This window comes from Panthera tigris, chromosome D3 (assembly GCF_018350195.1).
Source record: "Panthera tigris isolate Pti1 chromosome D3, P.tigris_Pti1_mat1.1, whole genome shotgun sequence".
NCBI classification, from domain to species: Eukaryota; Metazoa; Chordata; class Mammalia; order Carnivora; family Felidae; genus Panthera; species Panthera tigris.
Genome location: NC_056671.1, coordinates 30,079,205 through 30,102,096, shown reverse-complemented (window position 1 = coordinate 30,102,096; position 22,892 = coordinate 30,079,205). Strand labels below are relative to the sequence as shown.

The following is a 22,892-nucleotide window of genomic DNA, read 5'->3' as shown; positions in this document are numbered from 1 at the left end:
TTAAACAAGTTCCCAGGTGGTGGGGTTGCAGTCAGACTATGGACCACACTTTGAGCCACAAGGTGCAAAAGCAACTCTGTACTGCCCCCTGGCTGCCCTGATGAATGGTGTTTGCACTTGTCCAACAGGTAATGGAAGTCAGTGGTGGTCACCTGGGTCCAGAGGGGCGATCCCCAAAGACAGATCTGATGTCTGCTGAACTGAAGCCGAGATTGAACTGGATTGTCAGAGGGTAGAACCTTCAGAAGGCCATGCCTCTTCGTGTGCATGTGCATACTATTGAGACTCAGGAAATGACAAGAGAGTGCAGATTTGAGGGACTTTTCCATACTTCCCAGTTAGAAGGTACTCCCTGGAGGTGGAGGGAAGGGTGTGGATGGCCTGTAATGACAATAACCCTTTCAGCTCCTTCTCCCTCAGCTGCATTCCAGATAATCCTGCGTAAAATTCCTGCTCACACCATCTTCTGGCCCCCGCACCATTATGCCTTAGCTCTGGGCTGACAATTAAAGCCTCAGGGGGAGAGAGAAAGAGGCTTGCAGAGGATGGAAGTGTTTTCCTTAGACTTTAAGTCTTTTTCATATTTTTCACTTTGAGGGAGTGACGTAAGGTGAAGTCATGTTATCCTGCACTTATGCTCAATGTTTTTTTTTCTTCTGTGAGGGTGAACTAAAACATCTTGTACCCTCCTCCCACCCCTTGATCTGATCCCAAGTATCAGAAACCATATTCAGGATTTGTTCAAACAAGCTCCTTCATTCAGTAATAGTGGTTGGAGACTCTGATCTTTCTTCCTTCCTTCCTTCCTTCCTTCCTTTGTCCTTTCTCTTTCTTTCTTTTTTCCTTATCTGACTGCTCATTGAAACTTTTTGTTCTGGGTTCCTTATGGATCTTTTTGTGTTGTTGTTTTTTTATGAAGTTTTTAAATTTTAGTTCCAGTATACAACATACAGTGTTATATTAGCTTTGGGTTCCTAGACTCCACTTTAGATAATACATAGAACAACTAAACAGAAGATCAAGAAGGCAATACAGGGTTTGAACAATGTTGAAAGCCAACAAAAGCTAACAGACATCTCTAGAACAGTCCATTCACTCAACAATAGCAGTGTACACATTCTTCTCAAGTGCACATGGAACGTTCCCCAGGATAGACCCTGTGGTAGGTGATAAAATAATTCTTACTAAATTTAAAAGGATGGAAATAATACACAGTATATTCTCCAACCACAAAGTACTGAAATAAAAAAGCAATCACAGAAGCAAATTTGGGGAATTCACAAATATGTGGAAATTGGACAACATGTTCCTAAACAGTTAATGGGTCAAAAGAATAAATCACAAAAGAAATTAGAAAATATTTATGATGAATGGAAATGAAAACACAACATACCAAAACTTATGGGCAATGATGTCTGGGATATTGCACCAAAGGCACAGGCAACTAAAGAAAAATAAACAAGTCAAACCACATTAATTAAAAAACTTATATGAGTCAAAGGACACAGTCAAGAATGAAAATACCATACACAGAATGGGAGAAAATATTTGCAAATCATTTATGTGATAAAGGATTGATATCCAGAGTGTATAAAGAACTCCTACAACTCAAAACAAAAAACCCGAACCCAGTTTAAAAATGAGCAAAGGATGGGGCGCCTGGGTGGCTCAGTCGGTGAAGCATCTGACTTCAACTCTGGTCATGATCTCACGGTTTGTGAGTTCAAGACCCACATCGGGCTCTGTGCTGACAGCTCAGAGCCTGGAGCCTGCTTCAGATTCTGTGTCTCCTTCTCTCTCTGCCCATCCCCTGCTTGTGCGCTGTCTCTAGCTCTCAAAAATAAATAAATAAATAAGTGTAAAAAAAATTTAATGAGTGAAGGACTTTAACAGACATTTCTCCAAAGAAGATATACAAATGTCCAACTAGTACATGAAAAAATGTCCAACATCACTCATCATTAGGGAAATGAAAATCAAAACTGCAATGAGGCTCCACTTTACATCCTCTGTGATGCCTACTATCAAAAGAACAGAAAATTACCAAATGTTGGTGAGGATATGGAGAAATTAGAACCTTTGTCCACTTGGTGGGCATTTAAAATGGTGCAGCTGCCCTGGAATACAACATAGAGGATCCTCAAAAAATTAAAAATAGAATTACCATACAATCAAGTCATTCCATTTCTGAGTATATACCCAAAAGAATTGAAAACAGGATCTCAAAGATGTATTTGTACACCCAGGTCATAGAGGTATCATTCACAATAGTTAAAAGGTAGAAACAACCTAAATGTCCATCAACATATGAATAAATAGAATATAGTCTATCCATACAGTGGAACATTATTCAAACATAAAAAGGAATGAAACTCTGACACCTGCCACAACATAGATACACCTTGAGAACATTATGCTAATGAAATAAGCCAGACACAAAAAGGATAAATGTGACTCCACTTCTATGAGGTCCCTAGAATAGGCAAATTCATAGAGACAGGAAGTAGAATTGAAGTTACCAGAGGCTGGTGGAGGGGGAAATTAAAATTGTTGTTTAATGGGGGCAGAGCTTCAGTCTGGGAAGATAAAAAAAGTTCTGGATATGGAGGGTGGTGATGGATGCACTCTATTGTGAAAACAATACTACTGAATTATTCACTTAAAACAATGGTTAGAATGGTACATTTTATTCCACATGTATTCTACCACAGTAAAAAAAAGTTAAGAATTCTTAAATTATATCTGACTGGATTAGAGCATTTACCTTCCACTGTGTCCTACATTCATCACCTGCATGAGTGTGGGGACCCAAAGATTGCTGCTGGATGCTTCCATTCATATAAGAGAAACAGCAAAGGTTTGATGGTTCATTTTATGCATCAACTGCCATGATATGTCCAGATATCAGATTAAACATTATTTCTGGGTGTGTCTATGAAAGGAAGAGATTCAAGAGATTAGCATTTGAATTGGTCGGCTGAGTAAAGCAGATGGCCAGCGTCCACACCCATGTCCCAACGTGGATAGGCATCATCCAATCTGTCGAGGGCCTGAATAGAACAAAAAGAGAGGAAGGGTGGAACTGCTCTCTCCGTCTGCCTGTTAGCTTGAGCTGGGATATTGATCTAACTTAGACTAGAATCTACACCACTGGCCCCCCAGTTCTCAGGCCTTTGAACTAGACCACTAGCCTGCTGGGCTTCCAGCTTGCAAGTAGCAGATGATAGGACTTCTCAGCCTCCATAATCACGTGAGCCAATACCATATAATAAATCTCTAGATATTGTTGTATCTATTTATCTATCTATCCATCCATCTATATCTTCTATTGGTTTTTTTCCCCCTCTGGAGAATCTTGACTAATACAGAAGCTGAAAGTGGACACCTGGGTGGATCAGTTGGGTAAACGGCCAACTCTTGATTTTGGCTCAAGTCATGATCTCATGGTCATGAAATTGAGTCCCGCACGGAGCTTACTTGGGATTCTCTCTCTCTCTCTCTCTCTCTCTCTCTCTGCTGCTTTCCCCTGCTCATACTCTCTCTCTTTCTCCCTCAAAAAAAAAAAAAAAAAAAAAAAAAAAGAAGGTAAAAGTCAAGAAGAGTATAGGGTTTGAGAATGGGGTAAAATTTTATCTGAGTACAATTTTCCATTAAGAATTTTAAGTATAATTTCGCTGTTTAAATTTTCCACCTGTACATATGATAATCCACCATAAACAAAGTTTTTGGCTGAGTTAAGGTACATGGGGAATATAATTTAACCAAGAGGGGAGGGAGAGGGATCTGGGGATATTTCCAAAAGATAGGAAGAAAGTAGGGCTCTGGGCATCAGGCTGAGCAGGTGTTAGGATGAAAGTGAAGTGGAAGACATGAAGGGGAGAGAGGCAGGGGAGTGGCCCAGATGGCCCCTGGAGGTTGAGCCATGATTGCTCCGTGGGCTCCTGTGTGGTCCAGTCAGAAGGTCAACCAGTGGAGAAGTGGAGCTGGTGGTTTCAGATGAGTGACACAGTTTGAAGTGGTGGTCACTTATTCATTCAGAATACCCTAGTGCTTAAAATGCCAGGCATTGTTTCCAGACAATGCCCTGCCCCTCTTCCCTGCCATATCTGGCACCAATGGGAAGATGAGACCCCAGCTCATTGCCCATCTGTAGGCCCTTGACAGAGGTTGACTGCCTCTAAACCTTGGTCTGACTTGCAAATAGCCAAAAACACAATACCCAAGGGAGAGCCTTTGAAAAAGACATCTGTGTTACATGCGGTAAATGAGATTCTCCAAGGTATAGAGGGTGAGAAAAGCTCTTAAAAATATTTATATCAGAAACCACTAGGACACACACAAGCCTGACACAGGCATGCAGGTGGGGGGAGGTGTCTCAGATTGTGCAGACCCCTCTGTCTGATGCCTGCCCTTTCTTGCACCTCAGAGATTCTCCCCTGGGTTTGACCACCTGGTTCATGTAGGTAGTGCCCTCAACTGAAGCAGTCTCAATTTTGAAAAGAAATAGAATTTGAGTATTAAAAGCAAAACGAACCAAATAAAATATAAGAAATAACTTGAAAGTGTTTTATTTATCTTAGCCAATAGGAGATGCACATTAGATTCAGCATTAATAATATGATTGCTTGTTCTCTGAGCAAATAATAGCAGAAAAGACTCATTAATGCCTTAAAGGGTGAAGCACAATATAAACACATATTTAAGTCTTTTGTTATTAAGCCTCACAAAAACTTGCCACATTAAAAAAAAATGCAACTATCTCCTCTGTATGCAAAAATATATTTCAGATATATTGAATAGCTAAAATCAAAGCCAAATAAACAATAAAAAAGGGTATTATTAAACCTCGAGTTAGGAAGGTTTATGTAACAAGATGCAGGAGCGAAGAAAGAAAAGATGGAAACGTTCGGCTGCCTAGAAATCCATGTTGGCCATCCCATCTCTCAGAGCAGCATTGGCATCTCCAGGACTTGAATCAATATCTGTCTGGTGTGGGGTCTTGGATCTAAGAAACCCCTCAGGGAAAGACTGAAATTAGACCTGTGACCAGCAGGGTCACTGTGGCTTCATCCCAGGGTGTCCACACGCCAGCTACTCACAATAGCCTCCAGGTCTGGGGACTGGGCTCCATGCTCACTGATGGAGACTCAGTGGCAGAGTCCGCTGCACCTGGACTTGGGTGCTGCCCCAGCAGCTGCTTCCTGCCTGGCCCTGTCACGGGGAAAACAAGTCCCAGCCAGCCCAGTGTTCCAGATCACTACTGATTTTGAAGGGTGCTCCTCTGCCTCACCCTCTCCCCAGCCTATAGCTGCTGCTTGACTTTCCTCTACTCTCCATGATCTTACAAACTATGAGCCAAAATACATGCATTATCAGATTTCTCTACAGCACCTTTCTCCTCCTCAAACACTTTGTGGTGACTTTGTACTGTTTCCACTGAGCTCAGCTAAACCACATTAACAGAATTCTCTTCTATGCATGGCTTAGCTAGGGTGAGGTATGAGAGAACATTTATGTAAGATCTGGAAGTTGAATGCAAAGCTGTAATCATTATTTCTGTGCCAGCTTCTTCTGCAGGTCACCACCAGCACCAAGGTTAAGGTGAGAGAGTTGCTGATGTTCTGGTCCACACCTTGCTTTCCTTCCCAACTGTGGATCTGGATGACCTAGAGCGAGCACAGGATCAACACTAGAAGAGAGACAGTACCCCTCAAAGATTGCTACTCCTCAGTATGAGGTCCATCCTCATGATAATCCCTTGTTCTGTATCCCTCACAATGATTCTGCTTCTCTAATCAACCCCAGCTGACACTTACCTAGAACCAGGACCTTTGATCTATATATATATACACATCAGGACTCTCCATTTCCCTCCAACACCTTTCATATTAACATACTCCTCTTGGTCTCCACTGCTAGTACCTTCATTCAACCTCTGGATATTGTAGTAGATGCTGTCAGGAACCTGCCCATATTCCCTCAACACTTGCATTTCTGTTTGACTTTTAGTTGCTATCACCTGGGCATCTCTGGCCATGCACGCCATCTGTGCCTGTGTGCCGGTGGGGGGGGGGGGCGGGACTGGGATGCAAGAAGCAGCTCTCAACCAATGACCAATGAGAGCTGATGCAGTCAGTCTCCCCCATGACTGAGACACCTACAGTTGGTCCTAATGGGATAGTGCTTAAAACTTGGATAAATGGTACCCTAGTGTCAAAAAGATAAATGCTGGAATGCTGGAATTTCCTTGACCTTGAGGAATACGGTCAAAATGAACAGAGAGAGGTGTTCATGCTACAATGGATTTATTATAAAGGACCAGAGAAACAGCAGTGAACCATTTTCCAGAGGGCTCAGATGACATTCCCTTCATGAAGTGAAGCTGATAGGAGGCACTGCCACTCTGGAGAAGCTCAGTGGTGGCTGTCCACCACAGGCTGGGGCTTATGGTGGGAATACTGCCATGGAAGTGGACTAGTCTTTTTCAATGAGTATAGCAGGATGTTTCAGTGGCAGCACCAAACCACAGAGACCAGATGGAAGTACTTACCATGAAGGCAGTGTGGTGGCCTTATGCAAGTGCCCTACCCAGATTTCCTTTCAGAGCACCTGTTGGAGGGGGGTGGGGCAGGAAGGCTGGGAGAAGACATGTAGAATGACAACCCTTATCTGCTTCATTCAGGCTGTTCCCATCATTTTACTGGCTGGGTTACAAATGATGGCCCATTCCTGCCCACATGGACATCCTTAATGGGCAACTTTTGATTGGGGACTCCCCATCAGTCTGGATAAGATTTTTCTAGAACTGCAGTCTGAGATTCGTTCTCACCAATCCTTCTTTCCCTTTCTCCTTTCCCAGGTCTCAGACTTGGTCTGGTCTGGAGTAGCATGGTCTGGAGATTATCCCTACCGATTCTTGCTCCTTTCCCTATGAATCCTTACAGCTATTTGTCCTGAAAACCCTCACATATATCTAATCCCATCTTGGTGTCTAATTCTCAGAGGAGTCAAACTGACACAGGCAGAAAGGTTGACTCTGGCCCACAGGGAAAAGTGGAAATGATTAATAGACCATGGTGCACCTAGGTATTGGATGTAGAGGCAGTCACATATTGCTTGACTGATGACCACAAATGAGTGAGCCACACCAATGATTCAGCCACACCAATGGAGAGTCACAAACCCTTCCCAGTTTGCAGACATAAGCTATTTCCAGATCCAGAACACATCAGTAGGAAAGCCAGGTCCACTTGAGGGAGGAACTTGCAATATTTCAGAAATCTTTTTCCAAGGGGATCCTCCCATTATTTACCCAAATAAGTGCCCCAGGACATGGGAATATCCAGATATTTTGAAGGCTGTTGACACAGCTTCTGAGGTGACACAGAAGGCAGGATGACAAAAATGCCACCCTGTTAGTTTGCAGGTAACTACAATACAGAGGACTGGTGATGACTGGATTCCTCCCCATGTCAGTTTCACACTGTGTCCAGTGGGTCTATCTGCAAAACTCGTTGGTGATCATTTTCTGTTTCTGGATGTATAAGTGGTATGAACATACTTAGCTGGTAGAATCCACATATTCATTCATGACCTGTGGAGCAGGAGTCATTATGACAAAAAAGGCCAAATGCAAGCTCCTGAAATCATGCTCCACCCTCACAAAGCCAATATAGGTGATCAAAAAACCAATATGGCGCATTTAGGTGGAATGGCAGAAAGTATTCCTACCCCCAAAACTTTAAAGAAGATGTGGTGATCCTCATCTTATTACCTTTTAAATCACTCATCTGGTCCTTGAAATTTCTAGTTCGATCAGGGCTAAGAATGGTGACAAACTTAATGGCAGTAAACTTAATCAAGTGGCAACCATAACTGTTCCAGATGTGGTATCATTACCAGAATACCATAGCACTAACTGTATGGAAATTTTTTTTTTACTTCAGGTGTATTAAGACACAATTTACATATATGAAAATGCACCCTCTTTAGTGTATAGTTTTGAGTCTGAACAAATGCATCCAGTCTCACAGCCACCACTGCAATCAAAATATAGAAATTTCCATTACCCTAAAAATCCATCATACCCCTTTGTCATCACTCCCTCCCTCCACCTCCAACCCCTAGCAACAAACTGGTCTCTTTTTTTGTCCCTAGAGTTTTGCATTTTTAGAATGTCATGTAAATGGAATCACACAGTATGCAGCCTTTTTGAAACTGAATCTTTTACATAGTCAACCACACTTGAGACATTCCATGCCTTGCATATATCAGCAGTCACTCATTCATTCGTGTGGCTGAGTTATTATTCCATCGGATGAATGTTCCAGTCATCCATTCACCAATCAAAGAACATTTCTGTTAGCAATTTTTGGTGATTATGAGTAAAGCCACTATAAACATTTGTGTTAAAATATGTTTTCATTTCCCTTGGGTAAATACCTAGGCATATTGTTGAATTGTAAGTAAATGTACATTTAACTTTATACAAAACTGCCAAACTGCTTTCCAAAATAGCTATATCATAATACAATGCCTTTAATAACAGTTATAGCTGTTCCACATTCTTTTAACAAGCTATTCTAACTAGGTGTGTAGTGTTACCTTGTTGTGGTTTTAATTCCTAATGATTGATGGTGTTGAGCATCTTTTCATGTACTTATTGGCCTTCTATATACTTCTTTACTGAAGTATCTGTTCAAAACTTTTCCCTTATTAAAATTGAATACATTGTTTTCTTATTGTTGAGTTTTGAGAGTTCTTTATATATTCTAGATAGAAGCCCTTTATCAGCTATGTATTTTGCAAATATTTCTCCCAGCCTGTGGCTTGTATTTTAGTTTTCTTAACAGTGTGTCTGAAGAAGAGACATTTTTCATTTTTATAAAGATATCAACTTGTTATTTTATGGATTGATAGTACTTTTGTTTGTTACATCTATGAAATCTTTGCTTAACACAAGGTCACAAAGATTTTCTCCCAGAAGTTTTATAGTTTAAAGATTTCTATTTATGACTATGGGATATTTAGAAATATTTTTGGATGTGATGCTACCCAAATGTTTGTCAATGAGAGAGTGGTTATACAAATGTGGTAATCCATTCCATGAAATATTATGCAGCCATAAAAAAGAATGAGTTACTGATACATGCAACAAATTGGATGAACTTCAAGGGAATTCTGCTGAATGAAAAAAGTCAGTCTCAAAAGACTACCTACTATATGATTATGTTTCTATGACATTCTCAAAAGGACAATTAAAGACATAGAGGATAGATGAGTGCTTGCAGGGGCTGGGGATAGAAGGGATGAGGAGAGGGTGTGGCTATAAAGGGGTAGCATGGAGGAGCCTTGTGGTGATGGTAGAGCTAAATATCTGGATCAGTGGTGATTGTGCAAAGATACATGTGATAACATTAAATGAGCACAGGTAGAATTAGAGAAACCAAAATAAGATCTGGATTATACCAATGTCAACTTCCTGGTATTGATGCCGTACTATAATTATGGAAGATGTTAACAAGCTGGGGAAAAGGTGCATGGAACCTCCCTGTACATTATTTTGCCATTTCATGAAAATCTATAATTATTTCAAAATTAAAAATTTGGAAAAATTCAGTTGCAGATGTTTTGACACTTTCTGCTAAAAAACCACACTACCATGATCCCATCTAATAAAATTATTATAATCCCCTAATAGCTAGTATCTGCTACCCAGTCAAATCTCCACAATGGTCCACAAGATGATTTTTATTTATAGCTACTGTTTTGGAAATTTTGTTTGTTTGTTTGTTTTTTGGTTTGGCCTGAAAAGAAGACCTAATCTCAGTGCATACATTCTGGTTACTTGTTAGATACCTTCAGACTCTTCATTTAAGAATATATACACCTTTTCTTTCTTGATAATCACTTTTCTGACAGTCCAAGCCAATTTTCTTTTCCAGCGTTCCACAGTCTGGGTTTGTCTGGCTGTTTTCCTGGGGCCCCTGTATTTCCTGAGAACTGGGAGTAAAAGCTAGAAGCTTGACTATCTTCAGGTACAATGTTTTCAACTCCACTGGCATAGAGTACTTCCCATTATTCCCTCCAGAAGGGACCCGTGTTGGATCATTCCATTAAGACAGAAGCCAGGATGGAGTGCCTGGGCAATTCATTTGGTTAAGTGTCTGACTTCGGCTCAGGTAATGGTCTGGAGGCTTGTGGGTTTGAGTCCTGTGTCGAGCTTTCTGTGTCAGCACAGAGCCTCATTCAGATCCTCTGTCCCGCCCCCTCTCTCTGCTCCTCCCCCCCCTTTCTCTCTCTCTTAAATATAAATGAACATTTTTTAAAAGAGAGAGAAGCTAGGGTTGAGCCCTGCATGGGAGGTGACTCTGCATTGAAGGTGACAGCCAAATTTCTCCCATGGAAATGTCCATGTTCCTTTTGTGAGTAGACTTGTGGGATGACATGACTGCACCAAGCACATGCTTTGTACCCTGCTAACCAAGAATCCAAGAGTTTTGGCACATATCTATGGTTCTTGCCTTAATCATTACTATGATCACATTAAGCATTGCAAAAGACTGATTTTCCCATTCCGGGGGTCTCTTTCCTTGTGTAAAACCCATTTCTCCATTCAGTGTGTTCTAAATCATCATCCCTTTGAGAAGTAGCTGGAATGAAAATTGACCCACATTTGTGTAAATACTGAAAACAAAATTAAACGTACTGTTTTTGACATATCCACCTGTTCCTGATTACAGACCAATTTGAATGGGCTTCTACTGGTCAAAAACAGAACTTCCAATAATTGCAATGGATTTAAACACCTCAGATATGCTTATATCCATAGACTTAGCATGACACTAACAAATCAAAGTTGGATGAAGCTGGCACACAGCCTTGTTACTTTGATAGTTGGTAAAAAAAAAAAAAAAAGGAAAAAAGATCAAATATTTATCCTGCCTTTGCCATACACATAGTTCCTCAGGTGACTAAATCCCTGATGAGGGGAAGTTTTCTTACCAAAGGAAGAAGGAGGAAGGCAAGAATGAGGACATCTCCAGCTAGCACCCAGTAATGAACGAATGGCTTTGGGCATTGTGCTCCCATCACAAATACACAATTTAGAATGAAACACAAGAGGCTTCCATGTCCTAAAGGGCCTCTGGAGGCTAATTCCACCCTCCCCTGTTGTGGCGACCACTTCCTCGAGCTCGTCTTGCCAAACTGTGTCACAACCACTCTGACTATCTATATGCTCCGGGAACCCCTTGCATCTTCACTCTGTCTGCTTGGCATGCTCCAGCCCTCAAGACCCTTGGGTCTTCCTCAGATTTCAAGGGTCTCAGGGTCTAACTCAGGTCAGAATGGTGGGTTCCCTCTTCAGTACCACTGATGCCATACCAAGCCCATCGGGTTCTGTGTTTCTGTCTCAAATTTGTGAGCTGTGTCAAGCATTTCTGTCACAGACCACAGCTCTGAGCACCACACACTTTTGTTCTGTGTCACACCTGGGAGCCCTGTAGAGAGAGGCTTAGGGGTGATGGGGGTGGGGGAGCTCTTTACAGTATCAGCGACCAGATCCCCCCTCCTCTCCAACATCTCACTCCTCTGTTACTGATTCAGAAAGTTCTCCCTGCATCGGCCGATTTTGACCTATTCCTTCCCACACCATTCCCAGTTGCTGTACACCATCACCAGCTTCATATGTAAGGCATCAGAGGTGTGTGTGTGTGTGTGTGTGTGTGCATATGTGAGAGAAAGACTCTGACAGAAAGACAAACAGATGGACAGAATGTGGCCACTCACTGATGTGACATGATTTCCCTTCTTAGGGAATCCCAATGACCCCAGCCGTCTCAGGGGATCTTAGAATGAATGAATGGCAGGGTCTTTGCAACTCAAGAATTCATTCAGTTATGTGATCAATTACTCATTCACCTATTCGCTCAACTCTGTTATCACCTCATGTTTACCAGACACATCAAATGAGTAGAAGAGATCCTGCCCACCAAGAATGTGCAGATTAGTGAAGGAGAGAGACCTGCAGGGTAAATTTAGATCTGTCTGGTAGGTGCTAAACATAGTTAGGAAAACACAATAGCTGCACATGACAGGAAGCTAGTAACTGCCTAAAGAGGTCAGGGAAATCTTGGCCAAGGAGTGAGATTTGAGATCACTGTGGAGCCCAGAGTTGGGGAAGTCAGCTGGAGGACACTGTAAAGGGACAGGGAGTTCTGTCTGCAAATGAATGGCTTAGGAAAAGCGTCCGAAGCAACCACAAGGATGAGGTGTTGGATCAATTGCAGATGAATTAATGTGGCAGAAACACTGAGGGCAGGTGGATAAGACCTTGGACTTGGGACCAGATCTGGACCAGCTTCCGAAGGCTTGTCACGAGAAGGAGTCTGAATTCAATCCTTTCAATCTGTACGGTCCTGCCCAAGACACAGATGGCTGTTGGTCACTTGGAAAGTAGCTGGTCCAAACAGAGAGGAGCCACGAGTGCAAACTACACACTGGGTTTTGAAGATTTTGCATGACAGCAAAAGAGTTTAAACCGTCTCATAGCTCATTTTTAGATTGCATGCCAAAATGATAATACTTGGGATGGATGGAGTTAAATAAAATGTACTATTAAAAATCATTGTGGGGGCGCCTGGTGGCTCAGTCGGCTGAGCGGCCGACTTCGGCTCAGGTCATGATGTCGTGGTCTGTGAGTTCGAGCCCCGCGACGGGCTCTGTGCTGACAGCTCGGAGCCTGGAGCCTGTTTCAGATTCTGTGTCTCCATCTCTCTGACCCTCCCCCGTTCATGCTCTGTCTCTCTCTGTCTCAAAAATAAGTAAAACGTTAAAAAAATTTTTTAAAAATCATTGTGGGGCACCCAGTGGCTCAGTTGGTTAAGCGTCCGACTCTTGATTTCAGCTCAGTTCACGATCTCACGGGTTGTGGGGGCAAGCCAAGGAGTTGGGCTCTTTGCTGACAGTGAGGAGCCTGCTTAGGATTGTCTTTCTCCCTCTCTCTCTGTCCCTCCTCCACTTGCACACGCATGCTCGCTTGCTCTCTCTCTCTCTCTCAAAATGAATAAACTCACAAAAATCATTTCACCTGTTTCTTATTTCCTTCCTCAAAAAATGTAGCCAACAAAAAATTGAAAATTGCAAATGTGGCTTGCATATGTGCCTTCAAAGGTGAGAGACAAAGGTTGGAGAGGAGTGCAGGCAGGACCAGATCTGGGAGTGAAAATGAGGAGGAGCTGCAGCAGGGGACAGGCAGGAGGCCAGCCAATGGTGGAGGTGAAAAATGACTCAGGCTAAAGGAATGGACTCAGACTTGACAAGGAGGAAGGCCAGGCCTGGTCACTGATGAGGAAATATTAACACTACTCTTTTGTGGAGGAGCCATTAAAGTGCTTTATAGAAATCAGTCAGTGCTATTATGATCCTCTTTACATACAACAAAGGGGATGTTGGCCTAGAATTCCAATGGCCCTTCTGGGGCTGACCAGAGCTAAGACTCACACTCTGGCTGGCCTGAGGCCCAAGTCCAGGGGCTCACCCTGCATGGATCTGGTGGGGCAGAGCGTTAGGATAATGGAGGAGCCCAACCTGACTCTCTGCTCTCTGGGTTTCTTGTCAAGGCATGGAATCCCAGAATCACAAAGGATGAAAGCAGAACAGCAGGTTAAGTGGCCACCTGGCTGGCCTTTAGGAACATGGGCCTGGGGGCCCCTGTCTGGGGGCAAAGGTCTGATGCAGGAAGAGTGCAGTGCATTTGAGGAAGTAGAAGCTCAGAGGGTACCTGGAGCGTGGCATGAGCTGAGACCATTGTTTTGCACATGTGGAAGGGCCAGTATTGACACATGCCCACTCTCAGGGGGACCCCTTGATAAAGGGACGCTCTCAGCCAAGTTTGGGATCACAGGGGAGATGGTTTGCCTGCCACCTCTCTGAGTTTGAGGCATGTCCACTCTATGTACCTAGGTACATGGTCTCTCTCTGCAGGGCACATCCCGACCCACCACCCAGGGGCTCAGGATGCTGTGCTATGGGTCAGGCCTGCAGGAATGCACCTATACCCTCTTCACCCAAGAAGCCTATCAGTGAGGCCACGCCCCCTACCTGCAGGTTTCCCCAGGGGTCCAGAGGTTTCCATGGAGTTATCAGACAGGAAGAAGTGAGGTTCACCTTGATTATCCCACCAAACATGGCTAGATTGAAACCCAGTGGCAGTAGTGTTTCGCCGGAGCAGGGGCTGGCAAGCTCTGGTGCCATATCTGGCCCAGCCCTATGTTTCTGTAAATAAAATTAAGTAGGAGCACAGCCATGCCCATATGTTTACATAGTATTGCCTGTGGCCGCTCTCACATTATAAGGACAGAACAGAGTAGTTGGGACAAAGATCATATGGCTTGGAAAGCCCAAGTGATTTACTATCTGGCCCTTCATAGAAAATATCTGCCAGCCCCTGCCACTCTCTTGGGCCAAAGAATACGCCCATTTCTCTCACCGAGATCAAGGATGTTTAATCAAGGTGATTTTGCCACCTGGAGGGCATTTGGCAATGCCTGGAGACATTTCTGGGTGTCATCATTAGGGGCAGGAGGGCACAGGTGCTGGCATTTGGTGGGTAGAGGCCAGGGATGCTGCTGGACATCCTACAGTGCACAAGACAGCCTCACAACAGAGAAGTGACTGTCCCAATGTCAGAATACCGACGTGGAGGACCCGCTCCAGACCTATCACTCAGGACCCACTGTCCTCCCCAGAGGCCCAATAGAGGCGTTTTCTAAGTTGTTGACCCTGTAACTCCTGCACAATAGAGCAGACTGTCCTCAACAGAATCGTCCCCCAGGGTGCAGCTCCTGCCCCTCAGAACCCACAAGAGCAGGGGCTAGCATTTTGCCTAGCCAGTCTCCTGGGCTATCACCCTAGGCTGGTTCTAGGATGCATTCCACTCATTCTCACCTTTCCCAGAACATCTGGGGCCTCCTCAGAACAATTCAGCACACCAGACATACAAACTCAGCAAGACAACTTCTCAAGACACAAGCAACTTTAATCCCCAAATCCCACATTCAGGGGGGTCTAAGCAAGTTTCCGGACAGGAAGAAGCTAAGCGGCTTTCTCCTTTGCTCTGTGAAGCCCATAGCCCACCCTCCTTGCCCACACTCGCCTCTTTCTGAGGAAGTGTGCCCTTTGGTCTCTAGTTCAACGTGTGTCTGGGGGTGCTGGGGACCCCAAAACAGCAGGCTCCTTTTCTTCCCTTCTCTCTCCCCTCATCTCCCTTTCTTTATCCAAGACCTGGAATCCCAGAGAACAGTAATACATAGCCTCATCCTCAGGCTGCAGCCCAGAGATGCTCAAATAGCCCGTGTTCTTGGCCACATCTTTGGATCCAGAGAAGCGAGGGGGAATCTTGAAGCCCTGGCTGTGGTCTGAGTGGGAGAAATATCTCAGCAAGAATCTTGGAGGGTGGCCGGGCCTCTGCTGGTACCAGTAGATGTTATAAATCCTGACATCGTAGTCTCTGCTCAAGGTGCAGGCCAGACGGATTGTTGTTCCAAGGGGCGAGGACACAAATGGTGGCTGGTTCAGCATGGGCTGAGAGACACAGCCTGGGGACAGAGAAGCACCTGAGCATCAAGGCAGAAGAGGGCAGGGGATGGGGCCAGGGGTTGTTAGCTCTGGGGTGTTCTCACCTGCCCAGTGGGTTAACAGTGCCAGCAGGACAGGAATCCACGACATGGTGCTGAACTCTGTCTTCTTTGTGCTGCCAGGGCTCCTGGGACCATCTCGGGGCTGGGCCAGCATCTGCCTGCGCCCTCCCAGGGGTGGGGTCATTGCACGCCTGGTTCTCAGCCACCACTTTCCTGAACTTTCTTGAGTTTGCAGTGTCGGTTGGGGAATGGCCCCATGGCAGCCTTTGTGGCTCTTTCCTTGGCCCCATGGGAGCGTCCAGGGAGGAAGCACCTGCCTGAGGCTCATGGACCACTGCCCAGGAGGCCAGCCTGCAAAGTTGGATCCCTGAGGTAGAGTAACCTCACCATCCTCCTGAGGAAGCTGAACCCCACAGAAATCTGGTTCTTGTCCAAATTCACATGCCTGGTGAAGCAGTAGAGAGGACACGTCCTCACGGGGGTGAAAACACTTGCTTTGTACAGCAGAAATTCTGGGGTTCTGGGGTGAGTGGGATACTCTGTCCCCTTCCACACTCCTGCCATTCCGTCCCACCAAACCCAGCCCCCTTTCCCTCCTAGAATGTAGCAGCAGGGACCCACAGCTTCTGAGAAGGAAGCACCAGGAGGGCCTTGGGGGCCCCCACCTGGGGCTCAGGGCAGGTGGGGGCAGAGGTAGAGCAGCCTTTTCCCCCATCAGCGTCCTGCAGAGGCCCAGCCCCAGCTCTTCTGACACTCTGCTCTTCACAAGTCTCCCCAGGGAGTGGGTAAGGCAGAATCCCCTGGACCTCAGCCCACTCCTTGGCCAGACCCTGCACCTAGACGATCTATTGGTCCCATCCCTGTTCCACCTGAGTTTGACCCCGTCACCAAGCATATCCCAAGGCCTGAGGCCTGCTCTCTGCTTAGCGCTACCCACAAAGCTGTGTGGGTTGTGTAGCTGGAGGCTGTTGGGATGCTCAGATGAAGACTCATGTACCTCAGTTAATCAGGGTTCTCCAGAGAAACAGAACCAATAGGATATATACATAGGAAGAGATTTATTATGAGGAATTGCCTCTCCCAATTATGGAGATTGCCATGATCTGCCACGATCTGCCACGTGCAGGTTGTAGACCCAGGAAAGCCAGTGGTGCACCTCAGTCTGAGTCCAAAAGCCTGAGAACCAGAGGAGCTGATAAAGCCCAGTCCAAGGGCAGGAGAAGACCAATTTCACAGCTCAGCAGGCAGACAGGAAACAGAAAGGGGTGAATTCCACCTTTCTCCCCCTTTCTGTTCTGTTCAGGCCCTCCATGGACTGGAAGATGCTCACCTGTGTGGGGAGGGCCACCTGCTTTCATGAGTACACTGGTTTAAATGCTAATGTCATTCAGAGACACCTTCACAGACACACCTAGAAATAATGTTGAATCTGGGCATCCCTTGGACCACATGAAATCAACCATCTCACTCCATTGTCCCTTCTCTCCTCATCTCAGTCTAGAACTTTCTCAGCAAGGCACAGCCACAGAGGGAAGCCCAGGGAGTAAAGGGGGCTCTCAGCTCTTCCTCTGGTGGAGGCAAAAGAAAGAAGAGAAAAACAAAATGAGTCACTCCAAGGTGTGGATGATCTGAGTTGCTATTTAAGAGCCATAAGCAGAACCAGACACTGGGATGAGAACACATTGTTGTTTTTTTAAGTTTATTTAATTGTTTTTGGAAGAGACAGTGTGCACCTGAGTGGGAGAGGGGCAGAGAGAGAGAGAGAGGGAGAGAGAAAATCCCAAGCAGGCTCTGGGCTCACAGCTTGGGGCTCGATCCCAGGAATGTCAGATCATGACCTGAGGCAAATCAAGAGTCTGACTCTTAACCATCTGAGCCACACAGGTGCCCCAAGAACTCATTTTTAATTCTAGAAAGGGCTGCAAGATGATCCACATCTGCAACAATTTTGAGAGCAGAGTGCAGAAAAACACCCAGCTGTGACTTTTTCTCCCCTTGGTGCTAGCAGTCTGCCAATCAGCTCCTTCTGGTGTCTGTGCTGAAGGTCTTTGAGGTCATCCTGACAGTAGGTACCCAAAGAGCTCCCAGCCCATGTGAAAGAAATCCACTTCCAGGGAAGGAAAGGAAGCAGAAGGGGTTGCCCACTGGCTACACGCCTATACACACCCCACTATTACAGGTGTGCTTGTCTGGGGCTTATTATGAACAGCAAAAACTCTTCTGTAGTTCTAATCACTTAAGAAACTCCAAGAGTTTCAGGAGCTCTCTGCCAGGAACTGGAAGATCAAATATTTATATCTTGTCATAAATCACAATATCACAGGCTGGTGCTCCTAAGTGGGGAAGCCACATTTACTGACATTTTGGGAGAAATTGGGATCTGGATTTTTATATGACCTCTTCTTTCACTCAGGCTGTTCTTTGAGACTCTTTGGTTAAGAGCAGCCACTATGAATATCCATGGTCCCTGTCCCCATGGAAGTTAGAGTCTAGTGGGGAATCCTGAGTAAGTACATTTGACCCTTGAACAACTCTGGTTTCAACTGTGTGGGTCCACTGATATGTGGATATAGGACAGTATAAAAGTTTTCTCTCTTCCTTGTGATTTTCTTAATAACATTTTCTTTTCTCTAGCTTCCTTGATTGTCAGAATACAGTATATAATACATATAACATACAAAATATATGTTAATTGACTGTTCATGTTATCACTAAGGTTTCTGTTCAAAGTGACTATTATAGTTAACTTTTGGAGGACTCAAAAGTTATATGCAGATTTTCAGGGTGCCTGGGTGGCTCAGTTGGTTGAGTGTCCAACTTCAGCTCAGGTCATTATCCCGCAGTCTGTGAGTTCAAGCCCTGCTTCGGGTTCTGTGCTGACAGCTCAGAAGCTAGAACCTACTTCGATTCTGTATCTCCCTCTCTCTCTTCCCCTCCCCCACTCACGCTCTGCCTCTCTCTCAAAAAGAAATAAACATTAAAAACAATTTCAAGTTATAGGCAGATTTTCAACTGTGTGGGGTGTGGGCACTCATGTTGCTTAGGGGTCTGGTATAATTACATCTACGTGTCTTAGTAAGTGTCCAGGAGAGACTCCCCAGGAGATTATTATGGCATAGGGGTCATCAAAGGCCCCCTGAGAAGGGGAAAATGGAGTGATACCTGAAGGGTAGAAATAGCCAGCTCCACAATGTGTAGGGCATATGTACCAGGCAGAGACATGAGCGTGTGGGAAAGCCCTGCTTCAGGAGACTGTGGTGTGTGGAAATAGAGGAAGCCAGCGTGTCTGGGACCTAGAGAACCAACACAGCTGAACACTGCATACACACAGAAGCAGAAGCCATGGTGCCCTGGTGTCTGCCCCACAGCCCAGCCTCCTCGGCCACCCCCAGGTAGCTGTGATGCCTGACAGGCTGTGGAGCCCCAGGACAAAGAAGAAAAGATGGTCTCTAGTTGCCAGGAGCAAATCTCACATTGGCAAAGAACAGAGAGTGTGCATGGCATCATTCAAGAACAACTCCTGACTTTGTCCAAGAAGCTGTCTTTTGAGGTCTTGGTGCCGGTTGGGCCTCTTGCCTTTGTTCCAGGAAGGCATGTTGATACCAACAAATTGGCTGTCCTCCTTGGGGACAACTGGTTTTGTCAGTGCTCTGCAAAACAAACAGTGGGTCTCATAGAGCATGGGAAGGAGTGTATAAGGAGAGCCCTGGATGACGTTGAAAAGGTGATGAAAAACTTTAAATCTAAAGTTGGATTCCTGGTGGATTTGCAGGACAGGGTGGGTGTTGGGGAAGGTGATCTTTAAAAAAAAAAAAATTATTAAGGGTCTGGTGATCTTTTTGACATAAGAGAACACATTTAAAACAACTTTGGGGGTGCCTGGGTGTCTCAGGCAATTGGGTCCGACTTCACCTCAGGTCATGATTTCACGATCCATGAGTTCAAGCCTTGTGTCGGGCTCTGTGCTAACAGCTCAGAGTCTGGAGCCTGCTTTGGATTCTGTGTCTCCTTCTCTCTCTGCCTGTCCTCTGCTCCCACTCTGTCTCTTTCTCTCAAAAATAAACATTTTAAAAATTATAAAAAATAAAAAATAAAATAAAACCACTTTGTATTGAAAAGAAAAGCCTAAGGCTGCCTAGATGTCTCAGCTGGACCTAGCATCTGACTTGATTTCAGCCCAGGTCACGATCCCAGGGTCGTGGTATTGAGCCCCGCCACAGGATCTGCACTGAGCATGGAGACTGCTTAAGATTCATTCTCAATCTCTCTCTGTCTCTCTATATTAAAAAGAAAGAAAACCCCAAATTGCACACAAACCTCATTCAAAACCCAAAATTTGACATTTTGAAAATGACACAAAGTCCAAGGGTGTTTTGCTTATGGATGAAAAACTGTGGGCCTGGCTGGAAGAGCAGGAGAGATAAGAAAACCTGCTGAGTGAACTTGACAGTAAGCTGGAGTCAGGGGTCACATATAGAGAGGGAAAAGATCATATCTAAGATGAGACTGTGGGCTCCCTTGCTCAGGAAAGTTTTTGTAAGGAGAAATCACAGTGAAAATTGGTGCAAGGTCAAAGGCAAGGTCAAGAGAAAGATTATGAGCATCATCCAAACCCAGACCATGGTGATGATGACAGTTCAGGAAATGAAGGTGAATCTTCATCAACAATCTATTTTTCCTACAGCACTGAACCCAAGAAGGTCCACATAAATACATAGAAAAAAACACAAGGTTATTTTTTAGTGAATGGAAAGAAGAAATCAGACACATTCCTAGAGACCACCAGTTTGCCCTGGAATGCCCAGGGATCAGAGCACCAGAAGATATTTATAGAATATTGTCAATGCTGCGAATGGAGAGCACAGCTCTCAGAAGTCTATCTGGAAGCTGAGATGCACAAAGACGCTTCAACGTGGTGGTGCTGGACAAAGTCAACTGCTTGGCATTATGACCCAAGGTTTTTAAGGAATCCTGGCCATGAAGAAGCCATTTGCAGAGAGGCTGACAAGGTCTCTTTGGAGAAGGAAGAAGAACAAGGAGATCCTCGGCAAGAGCTCTCATCCTCACCAGGAACAGTAGAAGCTTTTCCTGGCATTATGGTAGAAAAAAGAATTTTGAACCCCCTCCTTGACACCACGCCCAGCTGCTGCCACTCAGGTATCACCTGTCTGTCCACAGGTAAAAGACCCTATCTCAAAAGGGCTGGGGGAAACTCTAAAGAGGGCTTACAAGTTCAAAGCTGCCAGACTGAATCTGAGACACCAGCTCTTGCTGTGGAATGCAACTGAGTCCTTGAAGCTGAGGGTGTTTGTTCAGAACAAGTAATTTGAGTTGATTCTAATGATGCCTGCAAGGAGGCATCCCAATCAACTAATAACAAACTCTATTTGCTTTTCACCAGCCTATGAAAACATTTTATACATTTTATAATATTAATATATTTATGTTCTCCTCATATGAAATTACAATGTTCATAGTTATTTTTCAAAGAATTTATCGTACTCATCATTCTTGCATTTTAACCCAAATGAAAGATTTTTAAAGCTTTTTAAAATTGTATCTATTCTTTTTAAATTTTTATTTACTTATTTTAAATAATCTCTAAACCCAATGTGGGGCTTGAACTCACAACCCCAAGATCAAGAGTCTCATGCTCTTCTGACTGAGCCAGCCAGGTGCCTCAAGGCTTTTTTTAAAAAAAACAATAGTTACTTTGACATTCTTTATTCAGTATTGATCATTTTAGGGAATACCTAAAGCCAAAGTTTCATATATGTTGCGCAATTACAGTTCATTATCTGGCAACATTTTTAAAATGTTTCTTTTTTTTTTTTTAATTTTTTTTTCAACGTTTTTTATTTATTTTTGGGACAGAGAGAGACAGAGCATGAACGGGGGAGGGGCAGAGAGAGAGGGAGACACAGAATCGGAAACAGGCTCCAGGCTCCGAGCCATCAGCCCAGAGTCTGACGCGGGGCTCGAACTCACGGACCGCGAGATCGTGACCTGGCTGAAGTCGGACGCTTAACCGACTGCGCCACCCAGGCGCCCCAAAATGTTTCTAATATACTGTTATAAACTTTGCAACTTAAAACTTCAAGTAATCACTTCAAACAGTGATGAATTCTAAGAAAGCTGATACAGCATGGTGACTATAGTTGATGATATTATATATTTGCAAGTTGCTAAGAGAGTAGATCTTAGAAATCTTCATCATAAGAAAAAATTTTGTAACTAGGTGTGGTGATGGATATTAACCAGACTTATGGTGATCGCCTCACGTTATATGCAAGCATTGAACCAGTATGTTGCATACCTGAAACTAATATGATATGTCAATTATATCAAAAAAAGCATTTTGAGGGAGGGTGCCTGGGTGGCTCAGTCAGTTAAGTGTTTGACTTCAGCTCAGGTCATGATCTCACAGTTTGTGGGTTCGAGCCCCGCATTGGGCTTTGTCCTGACAGCTCAGAGCCTGGAGCCTGCTTCAGATTCTGTGTCTCCCTCTCTCTCTGCCCCTCCCCATTTGCACTCTGTATCTCTCTGTCTCTAAATAAACATTAAAAAAAATTTTTTTTTAATTTTTTTTAAGCTGGGTCTCTGAAAAACTGCTCTTGTTTAGAAGTAAGGATACACACAAAACTTAAGATACCAATAAAGCTTGCACTGAATTTAAGCTAAGAAATAGAAAAAGAAGAATCTGGAGAATTATCAAGGCATAGGTCTCTTACCAAAACTCCCCACAAAACTGATTATAAAATAAAAGAGAACATTAAAATTAAAAAGGCAATGTTACTGAAGTACAGAGTACATTAATAAGCATTTTTGTCAGAGTATTAATGTTCCCATAAAAGCAGAGTGTAACTTTTTACTAATTTAGTTGCTCATCTAACTTTGTCTAATAGAGAGGTCTAAATATATTTAATAAATTCAAGCAATGTATCATTTAACCAAGGAATTGGAATTTTAAAATATTTGTGTGGCAATATACCACATGAACATGAGTAAGTTGACATATTGCCAGAAGATTTGGATGTTGAATTTTCTGGTTATCTGGTTTACCAAATGTCAACGTTTTAGAACTTTGAGATATATAAGGACATTAAAACCATAAAGAGTATAATCTCACTTCTTGGATTCAGAAAGTACTTTGGTATCTTTCAGAGCTTCATTGTTGTTATTATGAGCAATTATCGCTTTTAAAAATATATATATGTTTCATTTTAGAGAGAGAGAGAGAGAGCACACATG

General features: G+C 44.0%; 1 protein-coding gene across 1 annotated transcript; it reads right to left on the bottom strand.

Annotated features, from left to right (window-relative positions):
- Positions 1-15,147: 15,147 nt before the first annotated feature.
- LOC102965131 (immunoglobulin iota chain) lies at positions 15,148-15,788 on the bottom strand. Its single transcript, XM_007091094.3, has 2 exons — positions 15,684-15,788; positions 15,148-15,599 (listed from the first exon to the last, which is right to left on the bottom strand). The coding sequence occupies exons 1-2, from the start codon at positions 15,727-15,729 to the stop codon at positions 15,193-15,195; spliced, it is 453 nt and encodes a 150-aa protein (XP_007091156.2). The 5' UTR covers positions 15,730-15,788; the 3' UTR covers positions 15,148-15,192.
- Positions 15,789-22,892: the final 7,104 nt, after the last annotated feature.